Here is an 11,841-nt window from a genome sequence, read left to right on the forward strand (position 1 = left end):
CCCACTGCCACGGTGACCGTAGCCTAGAGACTGCGACCTGGCAATCATCGCTGCCCTCATTCCTCTTCCGGAACAGGTCTAAAGGTCAAATGTGTCCCACACCCTGGGTAGCTCATGCACGCTGTGAGTTCACCATCATCTATCTGTGTCTCACATTTACTTTTTACCAAACATTTAGTGCTTACCGATACGGAAAACGTTAGAGAAATCCTCCATCAGACTAAAAGAGATGCATTTAACTCTTGATTTATAACTAATCTAATCATTTGGGAGGATTATTTAATCACTGTTGATCACAGTCACCCTTTTCACACATGGATGATCTATGACTTATTGTCCTAAAGTTAAAATTACTAGTTTGAATGAAAATTAAGTGCAACTTTGTCATTATGCCAAATATTCAAATTGATAAATCATTGCTTTAGATATTTTTTAGGTGTTCTAACCCATAAATCGCACAGTAGGTGTGAGAAAGGCGTATAACTGATATAGTTATCAAGGAATGGCATTACTGTTACCACCCTGAAGCTGAAAACTTTCCAACAAAATAATTCCCCCAAGTGTTTTATTCCTCTAATACCACAACAATTTGTCAATTATTTTTAAAATGAATCATTTAATAATCATTCTGTTGAACTTTTGTGAAGCCAAGCTACTGTAGCTCCTGTTGCTAGAAACTGTTATAAATAAGACAAAAAAAAAATCTTAGACCGTCATGTTACCAAGAAATCATAAGGCAATAATTCCTGAACATTCTCCTGTGTCAAAAACTTACAGCTTTATCTCTATTACAAAGCCCTGACACTTTGAAGATGTATTGGTAAAACTTTAACAATTTATCTGAAACAAAAATAAGTGTCTAGTAGCTAAACACGCAACAGCCATTAATATAATATAGTAAGCACTTGTAATTATACTATAATAAACTTGATTATGTACATTTAAACAGGAAATATTTACATATACTGTGGACTCGTATAACTGGCAGTTTTCTTTACATAAATGGTTCCAGGTTGTTCGATGAACCGATAAACATCCTAAAAACCCTTAACGGATGCTTATTTCTGTGTAGAATGATAAAGGAATAGAACCTTGAATCTTTTGCATGTTTGATCCCATAACACTTAAAGATTTTATGTGAGACCTTACAGGAGACAGGGTTCCAGGTAGAAGCCTTTTATGTACTCTTCTTTCTAATCCATGTGTGGTGCACGTCAGTAGAGCTACTGAAAAACCACATCTGATGTTAAAACAGTAATTAGTCGTTTGTAGTTTCTTGGTTTCTTGTGTTTGCCATGCAGCACTCTGCGGTGGAGAAAGAACGGGGGAAGGACTCATCGCTGTCTGCTTCTCTTTATCAAAGGCTAATCTCTCATTCACGCTGGCAGTGTGTGAACTACAACACAAAGAGCTTACACACGCCCTAGTCATGCCAATATCACCCCAGAATACCTCACAGCCCAAGTGTTAATGCTCAAACAAGTAGGTGTTAATTGATCTTCAGGGAGGTGCAACGATGCATCTAGGTGTGTGTGATTTAAATGCGATGGGATTTGAAATAAAATATTGAAGAGCTAATATTATTGTTATTATAGCCTGTAGTAGTTTGGTGGTCTTATGTTCTTAACTTTGTACATGTGCATGTTTTTATTTTTGGACACACGAACAGTCCTTCACACTACACCAACACTTTTTGTCTAACTGATGTTACTGATTTTTGTCTAACTAATATTTGAAAATGTATATATTTATGTCTCAACCTAGTCTACACTGCCACCTAGTGGTCTGCAAGACATTTACCGTATTAATATAGACAATGAATGAGAAATACATTTTATATATAAATATATATTATTCGTTAGTGAGTAATACATACTGATGTATTGAATTACACTCATTAGTGTAAAAACAAATGTATACTTATTACAGTATTACACAGATATTGAATCATCTCACTCATAAAAGAGTCGTTTGTTGACACAAACGAAACATTGCAATTTTGAATAAACCTGGCAAAGCGCTAGGTTAAAATTGATTAATTTAATCCTACCTGCTAATGGTCAAAATAACAATACTCTGCCTTTATGCAATCGATTTAAATAACTGTTTATGAAAGTCAGCGAGCATCACCTAAAAGAGTCGATTCAGAGATTCGACTCGTTCGATGATTCGACACACCACTACTTGCAAAGTTGGAAAAACATCCTGTACTAAAAAGCTCATGAACTTGCAAGCTAAAATTAGTTGTGCATTTACTTATAATAGCAGTAACCGTGAGACTAATTAGCCAAATAACGTGTATGTTGATTATTCTAAGCGAAATAATGTAATATTATTATTTAAAAGCAGAAAAGTGCTACTTTATTTACTGGTGATGATGTGAGAAGCCATGTGGATATGAACACCACGGTTAAGAAGACCTTCCCGGCTTCCAAGTTGTTGGGATTTTTATTTTTGTTGTTTTATTTTATCTAGTCTGTGGTCTGAAATATAGTGGAAATGGCGCAGTGCATAGCGCATGCGTAGTACGCGCTTAAAAACCGCGCATGCGCATTACTTTCGTTTAAATACGCATGCGCCCTCATGGATCTTCCAGTCCCAGTCCACGTGTTGTGCAGAGGTGAGCTCTTTAATACATGGTCCGATTTTACGTTTGTCTGATATATTTGGGTTTAATTCGATGCATGGTTTGAAAAATTATTTTTTAGCTCGTTAAAAAAAAGCGACCCACAAATTATAACTTTGAAATGTATTTGTTCTTCATCGTTCTTAATTTACATACAGGAACTACAATTGGTCCGAATGTAAAAAAAATAAATAAAAAAATACACAGTAGATTTAGCATAAACAGCTAAAAGATTAAAGAAACTGAAAAATGCTGAACTACTTTTCCCTCCTTTTTCTTTAGAAAGCACGTGCGCTAGAAAGGAGAATGCTTCGCACGTGCCCAACTTCTGGGTCACGTGGAAATGCTATAATGGGAGTTGGGACTCATTTCCCACTTAATACAGAAGTTATTTCATTCCAATGGGAAATTGTAGGTATTTCGCTAACCTGTGTGTATATCTTTTTTTTTCTTTGTCATTAAATTGAGCTTGGGTTAATTATTGTTGGGCAACTTCAACATTTTATTTTTTTAAAAAGTACCATTTTGTTACAGGTATGAACTGGATGATGCATCGACTTGTGTAACCATCATTGTCTTTGGAAACGTTCATCATGGTGAGATTCCTTTCTGGCTAACTGTATTTGCTGTTTCGCAAAATGCGGCTCTGATGACTAAACTTTTTTCCCCAGCAGATCGACTCTGTTGACTTATTTTTTTAAAACTTAAGCCAATTTGTCTGAGCCATTATTGTAGAAATGTACGGTTAACTGCTCATGGAGAGAGAACATGTTGTAACACTTTCATTGTTCCTCGTCTAGAACCTGTGGCCCATCAGATGCCCAAATGGTTCCAGGACTCGCTTTTCCTTTTTAAGGACATAAAAACGGTGTGTTTCACTTGTCTATTGCACTTCTTGCAGTGTTAAATTTGACTAATGGCATAGATGATGACCAAACTTTTTTCCCCAGCAGATCGACTCTGTTGACTTGTTTTTTTAAAACTTAAGCCAATTTGTCTGAGCCATAATCATTGTACATGTACAAACATTTTTAAAGAAGCATGACCTGAACTCTCCTTTTTCTTTTTATTGCTTCTAGATGTTCCAGCCTATTGGGTGACCATGTACGCAATGCAAGGTTCGAGAATTGGTGAGTTCTGCGTATCATATCTGCAGTGCTGTTAAACTGTAAGGTGCAAAGGATGACCAAACTTTTTTCCCCAGCAGATCGACACTGTTGACTGCGCTATTTTTAAGCCAAAACTTCTGATGCACTGTTTCTAATGTGTTCATAGAACATTTGCATGCAACTGTTCTTAGATGATTCTTGTCCCATTTTTTATTAGGAAACCAAACTCTGAGGAATCTCGAATGGACTTGTTGATGCGCCTTACAAGCAGATGCACATGGTATGTTTCTGAGCCAGATACAGTTCCTTTCTTGCATTTCTGTGCTTTTTATGATGACCATTTTTTTCCCCGGCAGATCGACCATGTTGACTGCCTGTGAATTTAAGCCAAAGATTTCTGATGCACTGAAATGACCAGCATGCTGACTCAATGTCTAGATTTGAGTTCTAATCAGTTTTCTCCTTCCCCTCCTTGTTTCAGGTCTGTCCTGTGTTGCAATGTACAGATGTTCTCCTTCCCCCTCATTGTTTTTAATGGTGGGACTGGTCTTCATCTATGTCATGGTTGTACATTCAATGAGTGACTGTTTTCTATTAAAGCTTTTTGAATTATGCTGTCTGGAAATAATTGTAAAAATCTGGGATCACTTGTTTAATGGATTTTTATTTTAGGAATAAATAAGGGAGTTCACAGAATTGCTTCAATCCATTTAATTCGATAAGTGGGGCTAAAAATATAGAAAATGTAAACGGCTCAATTCTACTCCTTTCATAAATTTAAGGTCATAATTTAAATTAAAAAAAAACAGCACCAGTGTAATGACAAAGTATTTCATACATAAAATCATTTTAAGAGGCAGTGGTATGGCACACTTGATGTTTCTTGATTACAACCCATGTTACTTGAGCAAAGACAACAAATACAAGTAGTCCAAGTAGTGTGCCATTGCAAGTGGTGGGTAAGTGCTGTAGCCCTGGAATAAGAAGGAAAAAATGAGGGGGGTGGGACTTGATTGAATAGATCATGAATTGATCACCTCCAGTTTCCCTAATTAGTGTTAGCATGAGTAAAAACTTACTTTCGACTTTCATTAACAAGGCTCGAGGTTCTCCTTCCTGAGACTCATCATGGATGAGACACTGGTAAAATCCTGTATCCGACTGTTGAACTGAATTGATGTGTATGGAGAGATCACCATCTAGAAAAACTTCCATGGACATCATATATCTGTCTGCTAAGGCTTTCTCAATGGTCATGGATCTGTTCTCATGAGTGTACAGCAGGAACTGCTGCCCAGCTTTCTTCCATTTTACATCGTTAACCCTTTGGTGAGTGAGTCCGTAGCATGGGAGGGTGGCAGTCTCCCCTTCTTTAGCTATTATAACTGTTGGAACTGTCAGACAAAAAATAATGTTTAGTATTAGTACTTTGCTTGTCAATAAGAGCTACAGGGGTCTCAGTAAGGCTGTTTTGACTTTACTACAGACATACTGATTCACATTATTCACACACAAAAGCCATACAGATGGCACACTTACCGTAAACCTTAAGTTTTACTTCTGTAACTAAAACTTTATCACAGGTGCACCTGTATGAGCCAGCATCATTGTAGACTACTGAACTAATCCTCATGGAGAAATTTCCTCTGCTCATGTTTCCTGATATTGCAAATCTGGTAAGCCAATGCTGTTCTATCAGACATATCTGGTTGTGACATGCAGCAATGATGTCATTGCTGGGAATGAAACGGGTCCACCGAACCTCTGAATGGTTTCCAGCGCAGGTACAGATGAAGGTCACAGGTTCATTAACTAATATTTCTCTGACTGTAAAAGCTTGGCACTGCAGCACTAACAGGTAAACTAATGGAAAAGAGAGCACACTGGATTACACATTTTGATCACTTTTCACAAGTAAAATTAAAATACTTTTTTTTTTATATTCCATCTTTTGGAAATAATCTCGGTGCATTATGGGTTAAAAAACAACAAAACTCACCAATCGGAGGGATGTATTTGTTTAATACCATCTTCAAGATGCTATTTCACAATAGTGGGCCTTCAAAAATCTTGTCTGCTAAATAAAGCGAGATGTTAAGATTTAAGTCCGAGATTTAAAATGCACATCCGCCACAACGTACTATCATACAGTGGGGCTTGAAAGTTTGGGCACCCCAGGTAAAAATTTGTATTAATGTGAACAAAGAAGCCAAGAAAAGATGGAAAAATCTCCAACAGGCATCAAATTACAGATTAAACATTCTTATTTGTCAAAAAAAGTTAGATTTTATTTCCATCATTTACACTTTCAAAATAACAGAAAACAAAAAAATGGCGTCTGCTAACGATTGGGCACCCTGCAGAGTTTATAGCATGCACCACCCCCTTTGGAAAGCTGAGACCTGACAGTGTCATGGATTGTTCTCAATCATCATCTGGAAAGACCATCTCAAAGGTTATAAATGCCCAGACCCATTTCACCTTGCCCCAACAATCAGCACCATGGGTTCTTCAGTTTCAGAAAACTGAAAATAGTTGGCTATGAGAAGATAGCAAAGCGTATTCAGATGCCAATATCCTCTGTTCGGACTGTAATTACGAAATGGCAGTCATCATGAACAGTGGAAGTTAAAGCAAGATCTGGAAGACCAAGAAAATATCAGACAGAACAGCTCGCAGGATTGGGAGAAAAGCAAGTCAAAACCCACGTTTGACTGCACGATACCTCCAGAAAGATCTGGCAGACACTGGATTTGTGGTGCACCATTCCACTATAAAGAGATACTTGTACAAATATGGTCTTCATGGAAGAGTCATCAGAAGAAAACCTCTATGTCCTCACAACAAAAATCAGCGTTTGAAGTTTGCAAATGAAAAAAAGCCTGATGCTGGAAACAATTTCTGTGGACCGATGAGGTTAAAATAGAACTTTCTGGCCGGAATGAGCAAAGGTAAGTTTGGAGATGAAAGGGCACCTCTGTCCAACTGTTAAGCATGGGGGTGGATCAATCATGCTTTGGGGTTGTATTGCAGCCAGTGGCACGGGAACATTTCACGAGTAGAAGGAAAAATGGATTCAATAAAATTTCAGCAAATTTTGGACGCTAACTTGATGCCCTGTGAAGAAGCTGAAGTTAAAGAGAGGATGGCTTTTACAAATGGATAATGATCCTAAACTCACCTCAAAATCCACGGTGGATTACATAGAGGCATAAACTGAAGGTTTTGAAATGGCCTTCACAATCTCCTGATCTTAACATAATTGAAAATCTATGGATAGACCTTAAAAGAACAGTGCGTGACAGACAACCCAGAAATCTCAAAGAACTGGAAGACTTTTGTAAGGAAGAATGGGCGAAGATACCTCAAACAAGAATTGAAAGACTCTTGGCTGGCTACAAAAAGCATTTACAAGCTGTGATACTTGCCAAAGGGATTATAAGAATGTTTAATCTGTAATTTGATGTCTGTTGGAGATTTTTCCATCTTTTCTTGGTTTCTTCATGCACATTAATACAAATTTTTACCTGGGGTGCCCAAACTTTCGAGGCCCACTGTATGTAGTGACCTTTTCATGCTTTCTGGACTTTTTGGATGCTAAGGAACATGCTGACCAAGTGTTAAATGGTTAAAAAATACATAAGTTTTATCACGTTATACGTTTTTAAGGGCCGCTGTCAAACATAAAAATATCTACCCCTTCCTTGAATACTTAAAACTAGCACAAAAAGAGAGAGAATCTCAAAGCTATCAAGCTGCCACTGCTGGGCCTCTGAACAAAGTGCATAACCCTCAGCTGTATAAACGAGACAAATGTAAGTTCCTCTAGATAAGAGTGTCTGCCTAATGTAATTCTGTTGTAAATTCACTGTGTGTACTTTGTGACTAGGGGGAATAGTGGGGACCAAGAGATTTGTCCTCCCAAGGTCATCATACCAGACAAACAATGGAGAGGCCAAATTTACATACATTTGTAAACAACATACAATTGCAAACTAATTTTAGACTGCGGATACTGTATCACCACCAAATTGTTACATATCATTTACAATTTTAACAATAAAAGGCTACTTAACAGTACATGGGGGGGGGGGTCTCTTTATATCCATCTAGTCAACCCTGGGGACGATATATCTACCTACAAATCAGTTTTATTTGTGATCCAATTTTTTATCACTCACATCTTTGCGATTTAGAGCCCTACATAATCCTACTGTGTTAAATCATTCAATACACAGAGCGATGCACAGGGATGCAGCGATCCAGCAGAATATACTTTAATGCAGATTATGCTGTAATGACTCAGTGTTACACCTACACTACATCTAGAAAGCCAACCACTTACACAAAAAGATCAATCCTCTTACCTCTTGTTGTGTGGTCTAGAAAAGCCGGAAAACAGAAACAGGAACAGGAAAAGGAAACAGGAAAGGCCTCATTCTCCAGCTGCAGCTCCACAAGCAGAGACCTCTGCTGGTCTGGAAGCACTTAAAAAGGATGCTTCCTCATAACATAGCCCCCTGTCTTAGATTGTGCCTCTCTTCTTACACATTTTCTGTTTTCTCTACACTAATATGCCCAGAAAATGGCAGTTCTTTAGCATAATAGTCAAATAGATACACTGGGACCACATTCAAACAAAGCACAAACCACACCCGAGTCGACTGAAAGCCTAGATCAAGTGATCAGCAGATGTGGCTCCTACTTGATTGGAATAAAAAAAAAATTGTTGACTCAACACTAATAAAGCTTATCCAATCTGATGCTAGATGAATAACACACAACCCGTACTGTTAAACATGGTAAATAAATAATCCACACATACTGACCATTCAGCTGAGCTATAGTATAAAACTGAACAGATAAACGCTTTCTTAATAAAGTCATGCTTATGGTTAATATGGCACAGAGATGAAGAACAGTGGGCCTCGTTAGCAAGCGATACTTTATTAACAAATATTGTTAATATCTCTTTCTTTTGCAAAGTATATAATACCTTGACAATTTCAAGAGTGAATTTTTGACTTTTCAGAGTAAGTTAAATCTCTTTTTTGGCCAATTTTGCCTGAGGATAAAAAGCTGCCTAATAATTATGCACACCTTGATATAGGGTGTTGATCTCCTTGGGTCACACCCTCCTTTATTACACAAATACACATCACTTGATATGCTTACTTCCAATACGCCTTCAAGTTTATACAGCTTGGATTGGAAAATGTGCATAAAAACAATAAAGACAAAATACTCACTTGAATATTAATAGTAAACACAGTGTAGCTTTGAGATGGTTCTCATCTTCATCCCCTTTCCCTGTAGTTTCAGTCACTAACTACAGTTCCTTTCATACATTTCTGTGCTTTTATGATAACTATTTTTCAACCAGGTTGAAATGGTTGAAAATCTGGCATCACTTGTTACATGGATTTTTATTTTAGGAATAAATGCAAAGGAGTTCACAGAATTATTTCAATACATTTAATTTGATTAGCGGGGCTACAAATATAGTAAATATAAACGGCTCAGTTCTACTCCTTCATAAATTTTCAAGGTCATAATAATAATAATAAAAAATCTGAACAACACTAGTGTAACGGATGAAAGTATTTTATACATAAAAGCATTCTAAGAGGCAGTGTGATGGGGTGCACTTCATCTATACAGTTCTTAAACTGAAACCTTTGCTCATCTTTTATTTTTGAGGTCCTCTGTTTCTTTTCACTATGATTACAACACACATTACTTGAGCAACAAGTAGTCCAAGTAGTATGCCATAGTTGCAAGTGGTGGGTAAGTGCCGTAGCCCTTGAATAAGAAGGAAAAAATGAGGGGTGGGGGGTGGGATTTGATTCAATAAATAGTTAGCAGCTTGAATAGATCATGAATTTAAAAGCCCAACTCCTAAACTGACACCTGCAGTTTACCCAATAATAATAAAAAACTTACTTTCGACTTTCAATAACATGGCTTGTGGTTCTCCTTCCTGAGACTCCTCATGGATGAGACACTGGTAAAATCCTGTATCAGGCTGTTGAAATGAATCGATGTGTATGGAAAGATCACCATCTAAAAAAAACTTCCACGGACATCATATATCTGTCTGCTAAGGCTTTCTCAATGGTCGCGGAAAGGTTGGCCAGCTTTCTTCCATTTTACAACTTTAACCCTTTGGTGAGTGAGTCTGTAGCATGGGAGGTGGCGTTCTCCCTTCTTTAGCTATTATAACTGTTGGAACTGTCAGACAACAAATAATGTTTAGTTTTAGTACTTTGCTTGTCAATAAGAGCTACAGGTGTCTCAATATGGCTGTTTTGACTTTACTACGGATGTAGTGATTCACATTATTCACACATAAAATCCATACAGATGGCACACTTACCGTAAACCTTAAGTTTTACTTCTGTAACTAAAACTTTATCATAGGTGCACCTATAGGAGCAAGCATCATTTTAGACTACTGAACTAATCCTCATGGAGAAATTTCCTCTTCTCATGTTTCCTGATATTACAAATCTGGTAAGCCAATGCTGTTCCATCCGACATATCTGGCTGTGACATGTAGCAATGTCGTCATTGCTGGGAATGAAACGGGTCCAAAGAACCTCTGAATGGTTTCCAGAGCAGGTACAAATGGGCACATGTTCACCGTCACTTGGCAACACAGCACTAACAGATAAACTAATGGAAAAAAGAGCAAACTGGATTACAAGTTTTGATAATTTGTCCCAATTAAAATAAAGAATTTTCTCTTCTGAAAAAAGCTTGTCAGGTTATTTTAAACAAAAGATTTACATGCCTCTGCTTACCAGGTTGACATTTAGTGGCTTTTGGATCCAAAAATCTGGCCTACCATTCAACTGGCGCAACTAGCTGCTGGATACTTAAGTAAAAAAAAAAAGCTAAAAAAAATCCATGTTGAGCTGTGTCTCATTTGTCTAACTTAACCATACCCACTGTTAAGAATGATCATTAATGGCATGATATTGACTGATGTAGGAAATTTTCTAATATGATTATTATTATCATAATTAAGAAATAATTATCATAATACACGATCAAGAAGCATGCGATCATAGCAGCATACATATGCTATGATCGTATGCCCCTTGATCGTATATATATATATGTGTGTGTGTGTGTGTGTGTGTGTGTGTGTGTGTATAATATGAATGAATAATAACATGTATACATAGTTTGTCTTAAAAAAGATGACTGCTGCGATCAGGACACATATTTAGGAATTGAGTAACATGCCAGTGAGGTTGCAAAACGACCATTCTAGCTTCACTTGTCACTAATAATGTTTTTGTCTTGCAAATTGGAAAAATGTTCAGTCCAGCATATCGATATGATGAGCCCAAAGATGACCAGTCCTAGTTCTGTAGCCAGCACTGTGAATTATTGTACACATGGTTGGTTTGCTAATGGTTGTTGACTTAAAAATACAGAATTATTTATTGCTCACATTCAAGTGTGAAGAATTTTTGGACTAAATTATATGGTAAGTGGTAATCATTGTAGATTCTTTTTGATCACCTCATGTAAAATAATGATTATATTGTCTTTATTTTTAAGGAGCCCAATTTATAAGGATATAGTACAGAGCAGAAAAGCATCTCATAGCACACAGTTTTAGGTTGCAGTTTAAAGTATATTTTGAAACGTTATCAAAAATACCACGTGTTTTTACATACTATTATTACGTCACAGATCACAACAGGTGCTAAGAGAAGGTTAATTTGGTCACGTGATATAGAGGACGCTAATGATTGGTCCAATTACAGCTTATTTTAATTTATTTTTAGCTTATTTTAATTTATTTTTCAAACATCGCTACAGCAAACTTGGCACGAATACTAATTTTTTTCAATAAACGTAAATGTGAAGAAAGCGAAATAGTTAGTTTATTAATTACATCTGGTCCCACGAACTGTAGCTGGTAAGTACTAAACAGGCAAGTTAGCTAATGCTAATTGTTTGTTGCTAATTGGTTAGCTAACGGCTGTGATTTAGGAAATATTAAGCTATTTACATTTTAATTACACGTTATTACACGATATACGTGAGCTTATTCAGATTTAATAACGTCTATGGTTTCTAAAACTTTAG

The 11,841-nt window shown here is 36.8% G+C and overlaps 1 protein-coding gene, 1 long non-coding RNA gene and 4 other non-coding genes across 7 annotated transcripts; 5 read left to right on the top strand and 1 right to left on the bottom strand.

Moving 5' to 3' along the window:
- Window positions 1–2,465: 2,465 nt before the first annotated feature.
- LOC113661824 lies at window positions 2,466–4,347 on the top strand. The gene is made up of 7 exons (XR_003445112.2): window positions 2,466–2,620; window positions 2,909–3,037; window positions 3,161–3,222; window positions 3,427–3,494; window positions 3,706–3,756; window positions 3,953–4,015; window positions 4,217–4,347. It is a non-coding gene; the product is annotated as an uncharacterized LOC113661824 (long non-coding RNA).
- Window positions 3,263–3,357, top strand: LOC113661942. Its single transcript, XR_003445144.1, has one exon. It is a non-coding gene; the product is annotated as a small nucleolar SNORD12/SNORD106 (small nucleolar RNA).
- Window positions 3,542–3,633, top strand: LOC113661938. The gene has a single exon (XR_003445140.1). It is a non-coding gene; the product is annotated as a small nucleolar SNORD12/SNORD106 (small nucleolar RNA).
- Window positions 3,796–3,885, top strand: LOC113661941. Its single transcript, XR_003445143.1, has one exon. It is a non-coding gene; the product is annotated as a small nucleolar SNORD12/SNORD106 (small nucleolar RNA).
- LOC113661937 lies at window positions 4,053–4,145 on the top strand. The gene has a single exon (XR_003445139.1). It is a non-coding gene; the product is annotated as a small nucleolar SNORD12/SNORD106 (small nucleolar RNA).
- A 32-nt stretch (window positions 4,348–4,379) lies between the features above and the next one.
- LOC113661823 lies at window positions 4,380–8,361 on the bottom strand. 2 transcript variants are annotated; one of them, XM_027176287.2, is made up of 5 exons: window positions 8,103–8,361; window positions 5,735–5,812; window positions 5,275–5,598; window positions 4,815–5,129; window positions 4,380–4,709 (listed from the first exon to the last, which is right to left on the bottom strand). In XM_027176287.2, exons 2-5 carry the CDS (start codon window positions 5,763–5,765, stop codon window positions 4,585–4,587), a joined length of 795 nt encoding a protein of 264 aa, XP_027032088.1. In that variant the 5' UTR covers window positions 5,766–5,812; window positions 8,103–8,361; the 3' UTR covers window positions 4,380–4,584. The 2 variants fall into 2 exon arrangements, with proteins under 2 accessions (XP_027032088.1, XP_047658604.1); XM_047802648.1 differs by having other exon boundaries at window positions 5,735–5,809; window positions 8,103–8,151.
- Window positions 8,362–11,841: the final 3,480 nt, after the last annotated feature.

This window comes from Tachysurus fulvidraco, chromosome 2 (genome assembly GCF_022655615.1).
Source record: "Tachysurus fulvidraco isolate hzauxx_2018 chromosome 2, HZAU_PFXX_2.0, whole genome shotgun sequence".
Taxonomy (NCBI): Eukaryota; Metazoa; Chordata; class Actinopteri; order Siluriformes; family Bagridae; genus Tachysurus; species Tachysurus fulvidraco.

Coding starts and splice junctions, on each gene's coding strand:
- LOC113661823 (XM_027176287.2), bottom strand. CDS start 5,765: ATGGTATTAAACAAATACATCCCTCCGATTG. Junction 5,599..5,734: donor CAAATACATCCCTCCGATTG/GTGAGTTTTGTT, acceptor CTTTTCCATTAG/TTTACCTGTTAGTGCTGCAG. Junction 4,710..4,814: donor CTTGTTAATGAAAGTCGAAA/GTAAGTTTTTAC, acceptor TTCTTATTCCAG/GGCTACAGCACTTACCCACC.